At 40.0% G+C, this 20314-nt stretch overlaps 1 protein-coding gene across 4 annotated transcripts in view; it reads left to right on the top strand.

Moving 5' to 3' along the window:
• Positions 1 to 20314, top strand: part of LOC139447419 (uncharacterized) — a 66981-nt gene extending 46667 nt beyond the window's left edge. Inside the window, exons 1-3 of one of the 4 annotated variants that reach the window (XM_071228757.1) lie at positions 5179 to 5245; positions 5836 to 5909; positions 19049 to 20314. In XM_071228757.1, coding sequence (XP_071084858.1) covers positions 5199 to 5245; positions 5836 to 5909; positions 19049 to 19272 — 345 coding nt within the window. In that variant the 5' untranslated portion in view covers positions 5179 to 5198 and the 3' untranslated portion in view covers positions 19273 to 20314. Of the gene's footprint in view, positions 1 to 5178; positions 5246 to 5340; positions 5415 to 5835; positions 5910 to 10100; positions 11718 to 19048 lie in introns of those variants that run through there. The other 3 variants (XM_071228756.1, XM_071228759.1, XM_071228758.1) reach the window with 3 other exon arrangements.

The raw sequence follows: 20314 nt of genomic DNA, 5'->3' as shown, positions 1-20314 counted from the left end.
CTGAATAGTACACTGATTATGGCAAAATAGGTACAGGCTGATACTGAGACGAGGCAACCACATATACTACTCAAAAGAAGTTAAAGAGCACACGAATATTTCATATCTCCTGTTGATGTGCATGACAGGTTTACTTTAGTCGCATGAAAATGTTTTTGTGTTCTTATCTTCCGTTGAGTAGCATGCATATTATCAAGAAAGTACCCTTAGTATCCTTCATTCACATCCATACCATTACACATCGAAATATTTCTACTTTTAGTAACAACCACTCGGGGAATTACCGTACAGGAACGTCCGCCCATATGTTTTGTGGTCAGTGTATATTTGCCTTGAAATCACTTCATGCAAAACCCCAGAAAAAAACATTGTCCAAATAACCAAGCGACTAGTCTAGCTTTTTTCCATGCTCTTTCTGGAGGTTGGGAAATGAGAACAATGTGGGGAGCATGTTCCTCAGTCAAACGGAACAAGGTTACAATCCTTCACAAGAGCCAACCTGACCCGTAAATGTTAAATACTAGATACCGGAAGGCGATGAGAAACACAATATCTTCAACACCTCTGTGGCGCATGCTAAACCAATTTCAGCGACCACTCCGTAGGTCGGCATTGTTTTGCACGGCGTGTAAGTCAGCGTAGTTTTCTATATATAAATATCAGTCTACCATCAAACATGTGAGAAGAATTAGAAAAAACTCTCCGGTCGTAGAAACGGTAAATTGCAACGTCATCTGAAACAATATCCAGCTCCACAAACGCTTTGGATTGTGTTTTTTTTTCTATTTAAACACGTTGTTTATAGCGGAATCGCTTCTTGGTCGATGCAGAGGTTTCTGTGACAGATTTGTGCTTAAGGAGGTGTGTATTTAATGACACGTATAGGATCCTCGTGAAGATAACATGTATTCTGAAACGAGTCACCGCTCTGTTGTTGTTTCACACTGAGGTACATGATAATCATGAGATTGGCAAAGGGTTCGCAGATATACGAGGACGTTGGTATCGACTTTACAGCAGGAATAGTACCTTGGCCGAATTATCTGATCAGGAATATGTCCACTTGATGATATACACGTTCAGACACATGGGTGTTATGATGTAGAACATGAGGTTTTTTAACAGAGATAACGAAACCATTTTCCGTGATGGAGGGTATCTGCACTTGTCTTTTGTCGATAGTGCAGACAATATATTTACTATCGAGGACAAACACCACACAGTACATAAACAATTTGTGTTAGTACACACAAACATAGATTGTATGTGTGGTTTAGTGTTTTTTTTAGCAATAATCAAGTCAAAAGCGCGTCGGTGACAAAATGAATGCGCTCCACATATTGCACCTGAGGCACGTCATGTTACAGTTGAGTTGAGGTGAAAAGGGATTTAACGACGTGTTCACGATTACTGCACTGACGTAGCGACGTGCCTGCTTGTGTGTGTAGGCGTGTGTGTGTATGGGTGGGTGTGTACATGTGCTTGTATGCGTGCTTGTATACGTGCGTGCGTGTGTGTGTGTGTGTGTGTGTGTGTGTGTGTGTGTGTGTGTGTGTGTGTGTGTGTGTGTGTGTGTGTGTGTGTGTGTGTGTGTGTGTGTGTGTGTGTGTGTGTGTGTGTGTGTGTGTGTGTGTGTGTGCGTATGCCATGCAGGGTACCATATCTAAACGTATTTCTGTTTGATGCGACCAGGGATCACAACACCGCCCGTCCGGTTTCTGGGGAGGCCCGCTACCAACTACAACACGGAGGCGGTCTCCAACGTGTTATCACCCAGTCTCCCGCATTTAGAAAACTAAAAGGTGTATATATTAATTACGTCTGACATTACCATAATGTGTTGTCAGACTTGCGGGTGTTATTGAGTATTCAATATTTGGAACCGACGGCATTCAAATAAAGTGGTATTCATATCACCACGCAGAATGAAGTTTTTTTTTCTCATTTGGGAATGATATGAAACTAAAAGATCATTATCAAGAAATGTTCTCATACGTTAAAATCATGAAACATTTCAAGGTTATTTATAACAATAAGAACATTATTCAACCAATGAGAGGGGCGGTCGGGTAGCCTAGTGGTAAAAGCGTTCGCTCGTCAAGCTGAAGACCCGGGCTGGGACCTCAAAAATGGGTACAATGTGTGAAGCCCATTTCTGGTGTCCACCGCCGTGATTGTGCTTGAATATTGCAAAAGCGGCGTAAAACCATATTCACTCAGCTCTCACTACCCAGTGGATATTCGAGGTAGAACAAACGCCCAACAACTTTGTAATCTCTGCTGATCATAGGATACGACGTCCGTAGACAGATCGTGTTCACGCTGTCAACCACACTTTACCCTTTCTAGATCATTGAGATGAAAATAGGATGAACATCATTGCTGACTACAGCATAGGAGAACATACAATGATGCACCAAAGGAACCTGACAAATAAGTGGCCAGTTTTTCTTCTGACGGTTCTCGTTAATTAGAAACAACTTATGGTGAAGTAACATTGAGGAATATCAACACATGCGCTGTCTGTCATCAGTACAGTGCTCGTCATATGTGACAATGTGTGTGTGACAATGGGTCATATACCAGCAGTAACACTAACATGCACTGACATATCCTGTCATTCTTCTGCTGCCAACACAGTACTGCAAGCTTCACGGTATTATGATAGTATGTGTGGTACGTGTCTCAGTACTACGTTTCCAAGATGAGATATGTATGAAGACGTATCACCTTACGTGTGTCCAAAAGGTAATTCTGAATGACAGGTACCATTGTGTTTTGGATGACTATGTCAGCAGTATGTATATAACATAATGTCAGACATATCAGGAACATATATGCAACTAAACTTGCCTTGAGCAATGCCTGGTGGTAGCTAAAAACGAAACAAACAAGAAACGATTAATCGATGATATGTATTATATACGGTTATCATAGTTCTGTGGTAGAGCTTCCGACCGGAAAGCGAAAGGTCCTGAGTTCGATCCCCGGTCGCGTCATACCAAAAGACGTTAAAATATTGTGCTTATTGATACCCTGCCTAGTGCTCGGCATTGAGGGGATAAAACAAGGACTGGTCGGCTCGGATTAAGTATACTGTGTCTTACTGGGGTATTCATGTTAAACTGCGGCATGGTATCTCAGTGAGCTAGCACTATAAAATTGGTATCAGTCAGGACTATTACAAGCAGTCACACACACACACACACACACACACACACACACACACACACACACACACACACACACACACGTGTATGCATGTCACGGTACTATGATATCACACGTTCCGCCGTGTCTTCTTAATTGGTCGCTGTCTTACTCCTAGTTGAGATTTGTACGAAAAAGTCTCACCACACGTGCGTCCTGATAGAAAAGCTTAAGACGTATGCTGTTGTGTTTGTGATGAATATATCAGTCATATGTTTATGACATTTAAATGTTTATAATATTAATAATATATTTCCGTAAAATTCACATGTATCGCCAGTTAGAATTGGTTAGAATTTGCTAGGTTAGAATTGGTCTTCAGCAACCCGTGCTTGTCGTTAGAGGCGATTGGGATCAGGTGGTTATGCTGATTTTGTTGATGCATAGATCGATGCTCATGATGTCAATCACTGGTTTGTCTGGTCAAAATTCGAATATTAAGAGACTGCTGTCATATAGCCGGAATCTTGCCGTGTTATCCAACTAACAAAAAACAACAACAACAAATTAACACATTGAACACCCGTTTATCCGGACTGAACAGTTCAAAGTGAAACATGTCCTGCTTATCAAATGGCCGGGTGAACGAATCATTGGTTTATATAAAGGTCGCTGTAGTTATACATAAATGTTTAACGAAAATGTTTCCCGATTGGCGTTATGAGTGAGTGAGTATGGATTTACGCCGATTTTAGAAATATTCCAGCAATATCACGGCGATGGACACCAGAAATGGGCTTCACACATTGTACCCTTGTGGAGAATCGAACCCGGGTCTTCGGCGCGACGAGCGAATGCTGTAACCACTAGGCTACCCTCACCCCCAGGATTTACGTAGTTTCATTCTATGTGTATTGAGCTCAGACGATATCCTAGCACATAAACTGTACTCTAGACTATGTGTTTGCTATGAAGCAGCACATTGGTTTACCGGTTTGCGTGAAGATCCGGAGTAGAATAGATCTTCAGCAACCCATGCTTGCCATAAAAGGCGACTGTGCTTGTCGTAAGAGGCGACTAACGGGATGGGGTGGTCAGACTCGCTGACTTGCTTGATGCATGTCATTGTATCCCTGTTGCGTTGATCAATATTCATCATGTCAATCACTGGATTGTCTTGTCCAGACTCAATTATTTACAGACAGCCGTCATATGGTTGGAATATTGCTTAGTGCGGCGTTAAACAACAAACAAAAAAGCGCTGCCGAGGTAGTACATTTATCCTTGAGTGTACTTTTTAGCCAGAGCCATTACCAGCAGGAATGCTATTGTATGGCAGCCTGTTGTTGACAAAAGGTTATCAAGTTAGCGTTGCCATTACACATCAATTACCACGTCGTCTCCCGTTATTTCAGAACTGACCAACGAGTTATTTACACACAGCTTCATCCATACACACAACAACATTACGACAGGAAACATATGTTTACACAAAGTATCACTCGTCCGTAATGCAACATGGACATTGCCAGAATACCGCTGGCTTACCTTAGAATGTTACCTGGCCATGAGAATATAACCAACCGGTCTTTGTAGAGAGTGCTGGTATGCGGCGTCAGACAACCACCACTTACTTTTTATGCAAATTATGGCCTGTCGTTGTGAAAGGTAGAGCAGGACATGCTTACCATTTTCGCGAACAACTGGTGCCATCACAAATTGTCAGTGATCCATTCAAATAAGTTATGAGTTATTTTGCATTTACGCTCAATAGCATTGGCGGAAAATCTGTGTTTTTTTCTCTGGGGTTGACGTTTTATGTTCAATGCAAGTTTCATCCTGATTATGTGCACTTTCAGCACCAGATCCATGTCTGCTGGTTTCCTCAAAGACCTGCATCATTTCTGTCTGTCTGTCTCACCGTCTGCGACCCAAAGTCAAGCTGACATGAAATTGATATATAACTGAAATACTGTTCGATATGCGCGCTAAAGCAAACTTACTCACGCTCGCTTCATGCCCGATACACAGTGTGTCTCCATACCTTCATGTATGCCTTCCGGCAGAAGGATACGTTCCTTATAAGCATCCAAAGGTAAACATCTGTTTGTTGTGCAGTATCTGCGATGGGACAAGCGCCTGTTGTACACCAATAGTTCGACAAATGCCAGCATCTAGATAGTGCATTCACACTGTCTGCTGTCTCGGGGCTGGGTCACCTTGCACTCTACTAACAACACCCAAAGCAACCTACGGGAGCTCATGTAAATTTACTGCTGTTTGTTTTTAAAACTGATGAGACCATCTGCTAAATCAAGCTTCATTTCGCTCGAAAACATTGCGATATGTAGTGCTGGGAAACGATGCTTTGAGCTGGGAAACGATGCTTAAGTTGTTCAGTATTGCTGTTATCGCTGATCATCATCATCATCATCATCATCATCATCATCATCATCTTCTTCTTCTTCTTCTTCTTCTTCTGTTCGCTCGTTACGCAGAAGGCCCTGATTCGATTCATCACATGGGTACAAATTTTTAACCCCAGTTCTGGTGTCCCCCGCCGTGATATTGATCGAATAATGCTAAAGGTGGCGTAAAACCATACTCACTCACTCATCACCATCATCATCATTTTCATGTTCGTCGTCATGGAATCCTTGTTCTCATAACATTGTTTTATTCCAGAGTGATGGAGTCCCTGATCGACAGTTTGGATGGAGACAAGTGGCAGGCTGTGGAGGTTGCAGCCAAAGGTGATGGTGAGTATCAGTCACAGACAGACACCTGTGGCCTCAACAGTGTTCCCACGCTGCCCACCAGGTCGTGTGCACAGCACTGTTACCCTAATTGTACTGTGAGCAGACCAGTAAATAAGTATTGTCAGTCCATACTTATGTGAAATATAGATAACTACTGCCGGCACTTGTCACTCAGCATATGTACTATTCAGTTAAGTTAAAGAACACCCGATTGTTTTATATTGTTAATATGTCATGGTTGCTGCGTATTACAACACACAACCATCCAATAAAGGGTGATCCTTAACTTGTTTTGATTAGTATATGTACTTCGCGACAGTTGCATCAATATCCATTATCAACTTTAAAACATATTGCATGTGTTCAGTCGAAAATGTAAACATGATCCTATCTCTCATTTTAATGTAATGTATGTGTTGATGAAATATGTACTTTGTGTATTATAAGAAAATTGTGTGTTTTGGTAGGATGTATGTAGGTTTGTTCTCCATGCATTGAGTGCCTACTTCCATTTCCTTTAGTGTAGACGGAACACACACGTCCCTCATAATGTTTCAATGTTTCAAGCCACTGTTTCACAGTTTTTTGATGGTTTGAGACATCTATCTATCTATCTATCTATCTATCTATCTATCTATCTATCTATCTATCTATCTATCTATCTATCTATCTATCTATCTATCTATCTATCTATCGAGCATGTCTCCAACCATCAACCCTAGTAATGAGTATTCCCCTTACCTCCCCTTACGTCGATCGTCACGTCAGTCATAGCGCCAGCTGTCTCGGGGATGACGGCTCCAGTGCAACAGAGTGGATCCTTCTTTAGATACTTAGCCCCCGAGATTGGTGTTTATGCCTAGTATCAGCAGAGTTGTGTGTCGTGTGTTCCTACGTAGAATTTGCAAATTAGCAAAACTTCCAAATAGAAGATTTTGCAAACAGATGGAAACAGTCTTTGTGTGTTATTTCTTGTGCGTGTGTGTGAGAGAGAGAGAGAGAGAGAGACTGAGAGAGAGAGAGAGAGCGAGTGCGAGAGAGAGGGAGAAAAGAAAGAGAGGGAGAGACAGACAGAGAGCAATGGAAATAAATACGTACACAGGTTAAAATAGGTAACGAGTGACGCAGCTGTACGGCACAACGAATCAGTGGATGAATAAATGGTGGAGTAAGTTAGTACGTCACTTTATAGTTCATAGTTTCCATGACCTATTGGTTATGAAGACAACAAGCACAAAAATGTGAACATACTTGTTATATTACGTCACACACACACACACACACACACACACACACACACACACACACACACACACACACACACACACACACACACAGTGTATTCCAGTAACAGGCCATCTGCTGGATCACCATGCTGGAGTTACTTCCATGTATATAACAAATTCATTCAGGAAACAAATGTACTGGTATAAGATGTTTCTTAATTTGTAGGTTTGTGCTAAGACCAAACCTATATTATGAAGGACATATATCCATACTCAAAATCTTAACATGGCGCGAAATATTGATGTCTCCCAACGCCATTGCTCTAACATAACAGCAATCACTACAAAACTGCAAGCCCTTCCATAATGCAGATTGTCTGTAACAACAAGAAGTGCTACTCATGTTAGATATACGAAATACCTGATGTATTCCTCAACACCTGGATGACCGTTGAGAGCCACCAGACGGCGTTTGCCCGAGATGAACCAGTCATGGTAAGACAAATTTCTTGTAACAATTTGACAAATTATAAAAACCTTTATATTTACCACCATTCACTAATCTATTGCTTCATTACTCGTATGTGTTGGAGTTATACTACATACTGGCATCTAGGTGTCAGAAACATGAATACAAACTGCATGTGGCATGGTTGCATGTTGTCCAACCTTTAGCAATCCCAGGTCATTTTCCAGCTGTAGCTCATATTTCATTTCAGAAACAAACTTCTGGCATATGGGGTGCCTGATAGGCATTCGTCAGATGATAATATGCTTTTTATAAAGTCGGAAAGTCGAAATCGTTCAATGGACACGATTTATGGATAAAAGCTTCTATAATGTGATAGTATAGAATGTGAGGGTATAGATCCTTATACCGTTGTCAAGCAGGAAAGAATCGTGTGAGCCTGGTACAGAATTACATATGGTTGGTGCAGGATGAACATTAACAACAATTTATGCATGAGCAATATCAACAAGAGTGGTAAAATCATAACAGTAGGGTGACATTATAACAACATGATTAACAGTGAACATATGACGAGGACGCCAATTGAATAGGAAGAGTGAGTGAGTATGGTTTTACGCCGCTTTTAGCAATATTCCAGCAATGTCACGGCGATCCGATGGACATCAGAAATGGGCTTGACACATTGTACCCTTGTAGGGAATCGATCCCGGGCCTTTGCCGTGACGAGCGAACGCTGTAACCACTATGCTAACCCCGACGCCCATTAAACAGGATGATGTTTGCATATGTGGGATGATGGATAAATATGAATTTTGTAAACATGCATTAAATTATCATTTAACGCAATCCATCTGGTCGCAGCTTCACAAGGCACACCATCGATGCCTTCATGATATGGACCAACGCATGTGGGGCATATCACACCAATCAGCCAACATGTTTTATACATTGCAAACAACGCGACCCAAAGGCTATATATATGCATTCCAAATGCTTACCCTGGAGGTAACATCGTGCATATGAATTCAATAAATGATAAGCTGGTAGATTTATGCTTCCATCGGCTGGTAGTGCAACAATGAAGTTATTTGCATCTGGCAGTAATAATGGACGTGCATCATTTATCAAACCCCGTATAATAACTTGAGTGATTAAGACAATTAACGAAGAATCTGGTGTAGATATTTGTCGTTGATTAAAGCCACACCTGTGGAAGAGTGATCACGATAACCGTTTCAAGCGGGTTTTATCTCAACATACATGGATCTGTATATAACAGCCTACTTGCCACATAATGATTAGTAAAATAACGTAATTATCGTACCGTTTCTTCCTTCGACTATTCTGAACGTATGTGTGCTAGGTTGGACTGGAGATATGTGTCGCCTAGCCTATTGAAACTTAAGATCATGGATATTACACTGTGATACTAGGGATAATAATCCAGGTGTGTTGTGCACTCGGATAAGACAAGTCACTGGAAGAAATGTGTTCTTTTCCAAATTTTCCCTTCTAAGAAATAAAAAAATTCAAAACGGAAATAGCATATTTTAAAACCTTAGAGATTATCATGTTTAGAAAGTTGTGGGAATGTTTGGGAGTTTGAGAGAAGTGATGATCTACTTGGAACCATGGCTTCAAAATGTTTAATATCGTGTAGTTTGGAAAGATTGGAAAGATCAGTTTTCCATGTTCTTTCCAGGCTGGGAAACGTTCTTTTTTCGTCCTGTGTGTAGACACAGACAACTCTTAATTGAGGCTTCTTACATCGTTGGACCACCTTGTCCTACTAATGTAGAAACATGTATCTAGGTTGGTATAATTACGATGAATGTGAACTAATGATACCCCTATACTCATGGCTAACAACTGACAACGCCTCCTCAGGGCAATGCCAACTCTAAATTAACTGATGCATTAAAGAATACAGCTAACCAAATATTTCCATGAATTGGGTATGCCGTTCCACTGTCTTCACCCTGAACCTACATTATTTCGAAAATGAAACCTGCCCATTCATGTAAACTTCTGTGCAATACAATTACTTATGTTTTCTTTAATATCGATACTACTGTGTGTGTAAACGGTGTCATGCAAGTAATAACATTCACACCATGTTGGAAATCCTTCGCTTCCCATAACAAATTAATTCATATAATCTTTATTATTTTCTACTGATTCAATGATTGAACTTTCGTTCACATTACCATTAGATTTCCAAACGATGCCAACATATTACGAAATATATTTGCAAAATAACGGCCTATCAAATAATATGACATTCACAATATTTAAAAAACGTTTGCAAATAGTATTCAGTTCACTTGATCGACAAACATAAAATATGTTTTTTAAATCTGAATGACATCGAATCTTGAATATACATTGCATAGTGTACTATCGACGGTTATCCAAACCAATTACCTCCTTTGTTTGAAGTTACTTCCCTTCCTTGAAGTTACCTCCCCTGATTATTACCTCCCTTTGTTGCAGGTTACAAGGAGTACAAGGTGATGAGGCAGCACAAGGAGGATCCGTACGGTACTTTCAAGTACCTGATCCAGCAGGAGGATGACGACCCCAAGGCCGTATACCTGGTAGGCTGCAAGATCGGCATGGACCCCCTCAAGGACATCGGCACAGCGGAGCTCAAGCTGGACGAGGAGGGCAAGCACGTCCTTGGCGTCGACCTGGACGGCGAAATTGTTTCTAAGAAGTAGAGGCCGTTTAGCCAGCTACTATATTCACTTTCATCAAGTTTTATTGGAGCTAATTTATCTCGATCTTCAAGACAGCGTGTGAGAAGGGGAGGAACGTGTGTTTGCCTTTTAGGACTGGGTTGGGGACATTGTCTTAACATGCCTCAATGAGCAATATTACACATCAAGAGCTTAAAACACAGTAGTAAATGGTTGTAAATGTTATTGAGACCAATATGAGCGAGTGTGTTAGATTTCAACGTCTCATCGGCAAAACTTTTTGAACTAAAGTGAGGGTTAGAATTGAAAGGCCTAAAGATGCTTTAATGTTTTCCAACACCACAGAGGCTACAATATCAATATAAGATGTTTTATTCTGACTAGAGTCTGAGTGTAGAATCCAACGTCATAATACAAAGGTTCAAATAAATAAAATCAGGAAGACTAGGAAGCAACCAATAACATTTCTAATATTCTACGTGGGGTTATAGGCAGTACATGCTCTATTGTCAAACTTAAGATTTTGACTCTCAGTGACCACGTGATCCAAATGGTACTTGTTGATAACCACGTCGTCACACATATTTGATATATAACTATGTTTTTTTCTGGAGAAGAGGATATCTGTGACGACGGACCGTAGTCATAAATATTAATTAAATTACAATAACACCGTACAAGTCATAAGTTATGATATATATATACATTATTCTTATTCTTATTCTTAAGGGGCATGGAAACACTAAGCAAACACACGACCGCCGGACATTTCGCAACCATCTTGAGTGACAAGGACATGTTCTAATGGTCGTTTGACGTTAGTCGTACAAATGTGTGTATTGTGCTTCACATAAGCAAACAAGCGCATCAACGGACAGTTTCGTGTAGAACTCGAGCACACACTGCAGCTGGAGCTCACATTCACCATCACAAATTTGAAGCACAAATGACGTCAGTCTGCACCTGTCGTTTTACTTGCAGTACTAGGTGTCTGCTATGATGATGATTTATTACTTATAGAGATCAAATACATGCTGTATCCATCAAAAGTTCCTAATCTATTCAATGTGAGATGCTTATAGTATAAATAACTTTTTCGAAACAGAGCAGTTTCAATAGGACAATGCAATTTCAATTGCTTTGTTCACAGTATAGATTTTTTGGGTAATTACTTTTCCCAGAGCAGCCTTTGTGTGTTTTTAATAATGCTTTTTTCTTATCTTATATTTAGTGCATCTTAATAATCTAAACTCCTAATGACTCTTTGCAGCACATCTATTATTTCTTCAAAGAAACTTACTGTATCACATTCACAGGTCTTATGCTTATTAAGCTTTTTGAAGTGTTTGAGTTCCATAACATCTCGCTCAAGTGCAGTTACCTAGATTTTATAAATAAACTGATTTAGTTTGTTTATGTGTTTTGTGTTCTGATTATGGTAAGTATAAATTGTATAACACCAGCTATGCCTTCTCATTTAACCGTGGGGCATGTATCAAGTTACCACGACTGAACTGGCGTTGTCGTGCACATGTATATCTGGTTGGAAGAGTCATCTATAATTATGTACATTTATCTTTGCATGGAACTGACAGCGAAGGTAATCTTGTCATACAGGTGCATAGATCTTAACTATCTTATCCTTCTTTGTTGTCTGCAAGCCATGATGTGCCATTTATTTTTTATCGCCGTGGCTTTGGCGGCCATCTTGGATTAATTGCTTCAGAGTAATATTTGACAATATGTCAGTCTGGAACCAATCTTTGTATTCAGTATAATGAACAGCCCAGGCATTAATTAGTGCATTTCGGAAATAGCTCTTTCAAATCATAAACCTTTTTTTCTTATCATCTTTTTAAATGTTAACTTTTATTCTCAAGATAGTTGCCACAGTTTTACAATTAACCCTTACAGATTCTCAAGGCGAGAGGTATAGGACTTGGTGTAATATTGATATTACTTAGAATAGGAAGTACCAAAATAACAGTAAATTTATCAAACAACTTGTTCTAAGCCTAAGTCTATTTTTCTAATTAAATCTACATTATCCTTACGTTTGCTTTGTTGCTTTGTGTGTATATATCCTTGAGTTCTTTTACAAAATAAACAGAAAATAGTTAACTTTTACTCTTGAGCGAAATACATACAATTTCGCTAATAATAATATATAATTAAATGATTGAGAATGAGAAGTGTTTAGTATGAACCCTGTAAAGACACAGTGGCATTAATCCCGTGTTACTAAATCTGAATAAACAGCTTTTGAAATATCACAAAATACATTGGATTTCCAAAATCTATTGACGTTATGACAGTAAAATGAATGGTGTTGGGATGTATTCACTTGACCACATTCTTCACAGACATCTGATTCTTTAATATTTATCTTATGTATATATTTATAACAGGGAATAATATTATAAAATATATTTTAAACACAAGCTGAAATCATAAACTTAATTCTTAAGAATGTTGCGAGCAAGCTTCCGTTTCACCTACATGTATAGCTCAATTCAAATATGCCATTTTTATGTCCATTACATTGTACATTATAGGAAGCTGATGTCTTGGAGGAATGATAGAGGGAAGTGTTCATGTAGTCAAAGCAATTTGCTTTCGGTTATTTATTGTTGGCAAGGGCTAAAACGATACGTGCAGCAGACGAAATGCCACCCGATGGAAGATATTACTACATGATTACATGTAGTTAGGATTCTACAGGTTACATGTTTAACTGACAGGATATACATCTTACGTCCTATGTTGTTTCACAGGGCCGTGTCATCCATGCTTGCTTATGTTGTATAGGAAAGCTGCAAACTAATGATAAAATAGGCTGTGATCTATGACTTCAGAGGGTGATGGGGATTTGGAAAATGATGTACAATGTCTATAGGCATCAATTCACTGTGCAGCAACACACGATTAATATGCACAGCGAATGGTGGCAATGCTACTCATGACTTTAAGCATGTATTAATGTCTTTAAAAAATACATGTACGTATGCACCAGAAATTTTGAATACGTTCGATATGAGAAGAACAGCTTATCGAAAATGATGGAATCTGTTTCCTACACAATTCCTACACATGAACCGGGCCACATAATCCTCGGTCACAGATGGGGGCAGTCTCTCTCGTGTCGTCGTCTGCAGCAAAAAAACGGCGGTATTCAGATATACTACTGGCAATACTTGTGCCAGTAGGATCATTTCCGTCAGTCATCGGGTTAATGTTGAACATAACTACCGATCGGGATTTGTCTCGAGGTTTAAGTAACTTGTACATATCACTGTCACCGCGATCAAACCTTTTGCCAGCCATGGACAGGACACAAGTTCAGCGAGGTCGAAGCTCGAGTCGAAATCATTCTTAACATTTATTACTGTTGAGGAGATATTTCAAACCAACTGCTACACACTTACAACTTCAAAATACATATAATCATGTTATTCAATAAAGTTTTTTGGAGAAATATTCGTTCAGCATTGTGTTCTCTATTTCTAAAGGTTGTTACCACTACATCGGGAGATGTCATGTTGATTTCCACGAATTGTCTTGTCGCGGTGATTTCCAAGAAACAACTTGGTTGAGTTGAAGCATGCAAATATGCAATAGGTTGCGATGAAATCTTTGGAGGGTTTTTTGACAAGGTCTTTTTGAAAATCTATGTGTTTTGAGTAGTTATTATGAACTAGCTAAGACTGTGAGTAGTTTAATCTTGAACTTTAGTAATATTTGTTACAATTATAACTTTTGACCCCTTTTCGGAATTTTAGAAGATAGTGGACATTTTTACCAATATGTAATTACGTGTTCCGAAAGAGCACCGTTTTCAAAGCGCTCTTGCCGCCATGGTAGAATAGAGATCAGCCTACTGTGTTTGAAATAGCCCCATGGTAGGTTAGATACTTCTGATTTCTAGATAAAGATAAGACGTATGTAATCTTAAGAGAGATTGCATCGAATTTCAAAACAGCAGATTTGTCTCCTAATTCGACGTTGTTACAGAAAATGAAGCTATATTTAAGGCACAACATTTTATAAGTACAACATTTTCTCTCTCTCTCTCTCTCTCTCTCTCTCTCTCTCTCTCTCTCTCTCTCTCTCTCTCTCTCTCTCTCTCTCTCTCTCTGTCTCTCTCTCTCTATAGTGTTTTATGTTTTATGCAGATATATTGAATTTGAAATTGTGACTTTTTTGTAAATACCAGGGAGAGGGCATTCTAAGTTGGAAGAACTTGTCCCCCAATCCCGTTCACTCCTTGTGAATAAATAAGTTTAAATCAAAAATCCTAATTCGACATACATTCAATATTCGATATACATCTAATAGTCGATATACATGTACATCCAATATTCCATATACGGACATACTCGTACATACAATATTGGATACTCCGCTTCATAAAATGTACTCGTAACGGCAGGCAATCACGTCCATCTTATCATTGGCATAGAAAGTCATCGAAGCGAATATACACTTTCTAAATCAACGTAGAATCTAATGTTCACATGAAGCGGGTGCGAGACAGTACATTTGGAAGGATCATGTCAGATTAAATAACAAACCGACTTCTGCTTGTAAAAAGGAGTTTCTATTTCAAGTGTATCCAGTACACTATGTTTTCTGGTTGTGATGATGAGGTTATTGAAAAAAATAAAGTTTCAATTGGGCTGCATGGCGATGTCATATTTCGGTCTCTAAGAGGTTACGCCTTGGTTTGGTCACAAGCATTTGGAACAATAGGTGTCTAGACTTTAGTGCTCTCAATATAACATTTTTATATTTTGCGAACACCTGGTGTCAATCAATCAATTAATCTTTATTTCAGAAATACTGAAAGGCCATAGGCCTATAGTACATATCTTTGTGGACAGTAGGTGGACATATTGATTTCTACTTATTTAAGTCATTATCACTTCTAAAATTCTTTGCATGGAATATATACGCTGTCAAAGGCTTCAGTACATTGATATTTGTAGAAGACATTAATTCATTAAACTCATATTCACTTAACTTCATATATATTGTTAATTGATCAAGCAGACACGTCATTGATTGAGCTTAAAATTTGGAGGGGCGGTCGGGCAGCCTAGTGGTGAAAGGGTTCGCTCGTCACGCCGAAGTCCCGGGTTTTATTCCCTGCATGGGTACAATGCGTGAAGCCCAAGGCTGGTTCCCCTGCCGTGATGTTGCTGGAATATTTCTAAAAGCGGCGTAAAATCATATTCACTCACTCCTCACTCATGATAACATTGGTTTATTGCATCGGTAATATTCCAGCTATATGACGGCGGTCTGTAAGTAATCGAGTCTGGACCAGACAATCCAGTGATTAATATCATGAGCATCGATCCACGCAATTGGGATCGATGACATGCATCAACCAAGTCAGCGAGCCTGACCAATCGATCCCGTTAGTCGCCTTTTACGACAAGCATAGTCACCTTTTACGGCAAGCATAAGTCCTAAGAAAATTAAGATCAAATACATCACCAACGAATAACCATTCCTGTTTTGTTCATATTTAGCCCAATTGCGTAGATCTATGCGTTGTCTGGACCAGACAATCAAGTGATTGACATCATGAGCATCGATCCACGCAATTGGATTTCGATGAAATGCATCAAACAAGTCAACAAGCCTGATCACCCGATCCCGTCAGTCGCCTCTAACGGCAAGCATGGGTTGCTAAAGACCTATTCTCTACCCGAACCTTCACGGGATGATTTCTAGAACGTTTTGATGCCATGGGAAAATTATGAGAGTCTGTTGATACCGAGAGTAGATTCAACGAGCCCCGACGTTGATTGCAAATGATTTTTCGCTCGGGGTTTAAAATATACCTGCATTTGAGAAACACAGTCGCGCGATTCCTCTCGCTTGTGGGCTCTGTAACAGCACGGTTACGTTTTCCCCTTAAATCCACCCCCGTCCGACCCAAACCGTTTTGCTGTGTAGAGTGTATGTCAGCAATTATATGACGATTTTACCGCAGCTTCATCCGTTTTAATTTACAATGCGACAGAAATATTAATGGTACTTCCTCTCCGAGCAATGAAGATTCACAGACGCAGGCACTCTTACCACTGAACGCAGTGATTTTAATGCGCTTCCATTGAAACAATTAAACAACGAGTATTAAATGTATTTATAAGCAACAGTGTACGACGAGGACACAATAATGTACATTATTGAATGGTTTCAATCTCCATCCTCTCTCTCCCCTCACCAATCACCCCACCCGTGCACCATCATGGACGTGTCACTGGATGAGGACATACGACTAATCTGTACCGATGGTGAACGCCCGTGGCAAGGGAGGTAACTGACTCTAAAAGTCACCCTTGGCAAACTATGATGGAATTTTTGGGCTCGATCGTAGGACCGGCAGTGGCTATTACGAGTTATTTCCCTTTTATATCCCTCCTATCGACTAATCAGATTCCACCTCTCATACCACTTGCATTTGTGTCAAGCAAAATGGGGGCGTTAAGACGATCTGATCAATAATCAAGATCTATATTGTTATAAAACGGGTCTTACTTCACGAAGAGCATCAAATCACGCGAGCACGTCAATTAAAAATATGAAACGATTTGGAAAATATCTGTTAATCCTAAGTTGACGGAAATCTGCACGGCAGTTCACGAACCGGATTTCGATTTCGTTACGCGACTTTGATTGGATTATGCATAGACTCGTTAGTCCAGCCAAAATATAACTCCATAATTCCAGCCTAGATGGAAACTGGCCTTTATGGTCAGATAGTTCCCTTGTATCGGGAAGGTGAGGCTTCGAGTCTGACCATCCAATCCTATGTTCCGGCTCCATGTAGCAAGCATTGAGTTGTAGGATCTATTCTTAATTGTAACCCTTTTCCATATTCACATACGGGCAGATTGCTGAAAAGACATGACTGACTCCGTAAGTAGGATAAACGAAATAGAATCAATGAAATGGAGCTCGAAGTGCTCGTTGATTATACTCCCGGAATCAACAGATTCGTGTGATTTCCCCATCTTCCCGAGGCAAGAGAGTTAACTGACTATAAAAGTCCAGTTTCCACCCTTGCCGAACTAGGCTGGTATCATGGAGTTACATTTTGGCTGGATTAACGAGTCTATGCATAGTCCAATCAAAATCGCGCACCGAAATCGAAATCCGGTTCGTAAACTGTCGTGCTTGACGTCAGCATAATGGTTCACACACTAATAATGTAAGTCATAATTAACCATACTTTGGTTGAGTAAAAGGGATTATATCACTATTGCTAATAGTTATTTGTTTGTTTATTTGTGTGTCATTTAACGCCGTACTCAGCAATATTCAAGCTTTCTGATGTCGGTATGTACGTAAGTACGTCTGAACCAGACAATCCAGTGATTGACATCATGAGCATCAATCTACGCAATTGGGATACGACGACATGCATCAGCCAAATAAGATAGCATGACCACTCGATCCCGAAAAGCGCCTCTTACGACAAGAGTGGGTTGCTGAAGGCCAATTCTAACCCTGGTCTTCACGGGTACTTCCAACTTGAGAAAGTATAGTAAGCAGACAAACAAGAAGAGGAATACACGTTCACAATAAATACCACAAGAACAGAATTTTGGATACCATGTAAAATGGAATCCCCCAATGCGGCCATAAACTACACAACTGTGTTGGAAGAACCGACCCTTAGAACTGATTTGCAGCTAATAATGTCAAGCATTTAAGCTCATATTCAAGAGAACCACGACAGGCCTAGTCGTCTAAGGCTCCGCAATTCGCAACGTAGAGTTAAGTCCCTTGGTCTCGCCAGAAACCTATGACCGTGGGTTGGAATACTGTTTTGCTCCGATTGTGTTTCTTAGTTGTCAGCACCATACCCATGCTCGTGGGTTTCACCAAAGTGGTAAAAGTCTGAGACCTGCATCACTTCAGGCTTGTTGCTCTGCGGTACCTCAGATGATTGGCCCGCCCATGCCCCCGGAACACAGTCGGAGGCAGTTGGTCGTTGTTCAAATCCAACGGTCACTGAGTAATGGATGTTTCATGATTTGACCGTGTTGGTCATCCTAAGGGGGTCAACGTGATCGAGGCACCCATCTTATACGTGGTGCTTATGAAAATGTACCCGTGAAGATGTACCCGGGTGAGAAGAGGTCTTCGGCAACCTTTAGAGGCGACTATCCGGATCAGGTGGCCAGGCTCGCTGACTTGGTGAATTCATATAATCGTATCCCGATTGCGTGGATCGAAGCCCATGTTGTCAATCACTGGATCTGTTGACAATCTAGTCCAAACTCGACTGGCACCCATTGGGATACATAGTTATCTCCCCTCGCTATTACATACCCTTGTCGGTGGAATATTGTTTTACAAATTTAAAGTTGGTATCATGATTTTATATCTTCATAAGGAAATAATAATGGTATATATTATTACATACTACCACTGACCTGTTAAAACAGCTCTCACTTGACAACTGTCATATCATTGTACCATTAGTACCAATTTTGTATTATGAAACTGCCTCATTTAATACACTACTCAACATGTTCTAAGGAACCAGCTAGCAACATTTAATCACATATATGGCCCTTGGCAAATGTGGAGTGGTATAAATATAATAACTGAATTGTATCGTGTCCCACTGTGAGCGGTTTTGGTGAAATAAAGAACTTGAACTTAAACTTTAAGCTAACAGCGGCGTAAAACTATACTCACTCACCACTTCATTTGTTGCAGGTTTCGTAGAGTATCGAGTGATGAGGCAGCACAAGGAAGACCCGAAATGCACATTTAAGTACGTCATCCAAAAAGATGACAACGAGCCAAAGTACGTCTTCCTTGAGGGCTGCAAGGCCGGCAAAGACCCACTGAAGGACATCGGAACGATAGAAATGAGACTGGATGCTGAAGACAAAATCACAGGGATCGACCTCGATGGTGACATTGTAGCCAAGAAATAAGAACTGTGGAGCCTACTTCAGTTTCACCGAGACATTCGGAACATCTCGGTTATATAGTCCGATTACTTGTCATAACTCGGTGAAGGAATCAGAAACGCCATGTTCGTATTTTAACGTTGAACCAATCTGGGGATTCTTTTTAATATCTTTCAGCAAGAATGCAACGGTTCTGGACGCATCATCCTCACACTGTACGTCACGTCTGAGAAAATCTTCTTCATGAACTGTGGATGATGTTGGTCGATTGTGTTCTGAATGTGTTCTTCGGGAAACTTCTATCAATCGTCTCTGGTCAATAAAAGTCAAGCATGGAATGATTACGATGACTCTTAATGTATATTCAAGAAGGTGCAGACATCGACACGGACCGATTTTACATTGCCTTAAAAATATACTTATGACATTTGGATAGTGATAATCATTATTTCTTTCAATTTAAATATACTTGACACATTTATTAATCAGTTTTGTGCATCATGGAAAGATAAAAACTGTTCTTATCAAAAATGGAGTAGTCTATATTCAGGATATTCGGAAAAAATAAATTTACAAAAAATGCCATTGTTAAAAGTCGAAATTTCATGAGAGTAACCTGCAAATACTCGACATAAGATACAGGGTAAAATATATGCACTAAATGACTATCAAATTTGAATAATTTGTAATTTGGTGTATATATTCCAAAATATCGTATACCTGTGAGCTCATAAGCTTCACTATAAGCATGATGCGTGTGTTACGTCGGTGAATCTCACAAGAAATAACTGGAGCATTTGACAAATTATAATTGACTAACATTTCTTGTTTGTATTTCCCAGCCGAGTGAATGAACATCAGTGATGGTTTGCCGTATTTCCTCCAATAAACGCCGGGGAAAACACCCAAAGCCCCGAATGCACGCAGGTCAGAAACAAAGACGGAGTTTCTAATAGATTCTGTGTTAATAATGTCAAACTGCGTCGAGTGGTATCGAGACGTCTGTGTCATATGGTGACGAACCCGTGAAGACACATCGTCAGTTTTCACGTGTTCGTGTGCACTG

Source organism: Haliotis cracherodii, unplaced genomic scaffold (assembly GCF_022045235.1).
Source record: "Haliotis cracherodii isolate W230 unplaced genomic scaffold, xgHalCrac1.p SCAF_7, whole genome shotgun sequence".
Classification (NCBI taxonomy): Eukaryota; Metazoa; Mollusca; class Gastropoda; order Lepetellida; family Haliotidae; genus Haliotis; species Haliotis cracherodii.
Note: the sequence above shows the minus strand (reverse complement) of the source record. Positions and strands in the feature narration are given on the sequence as shown.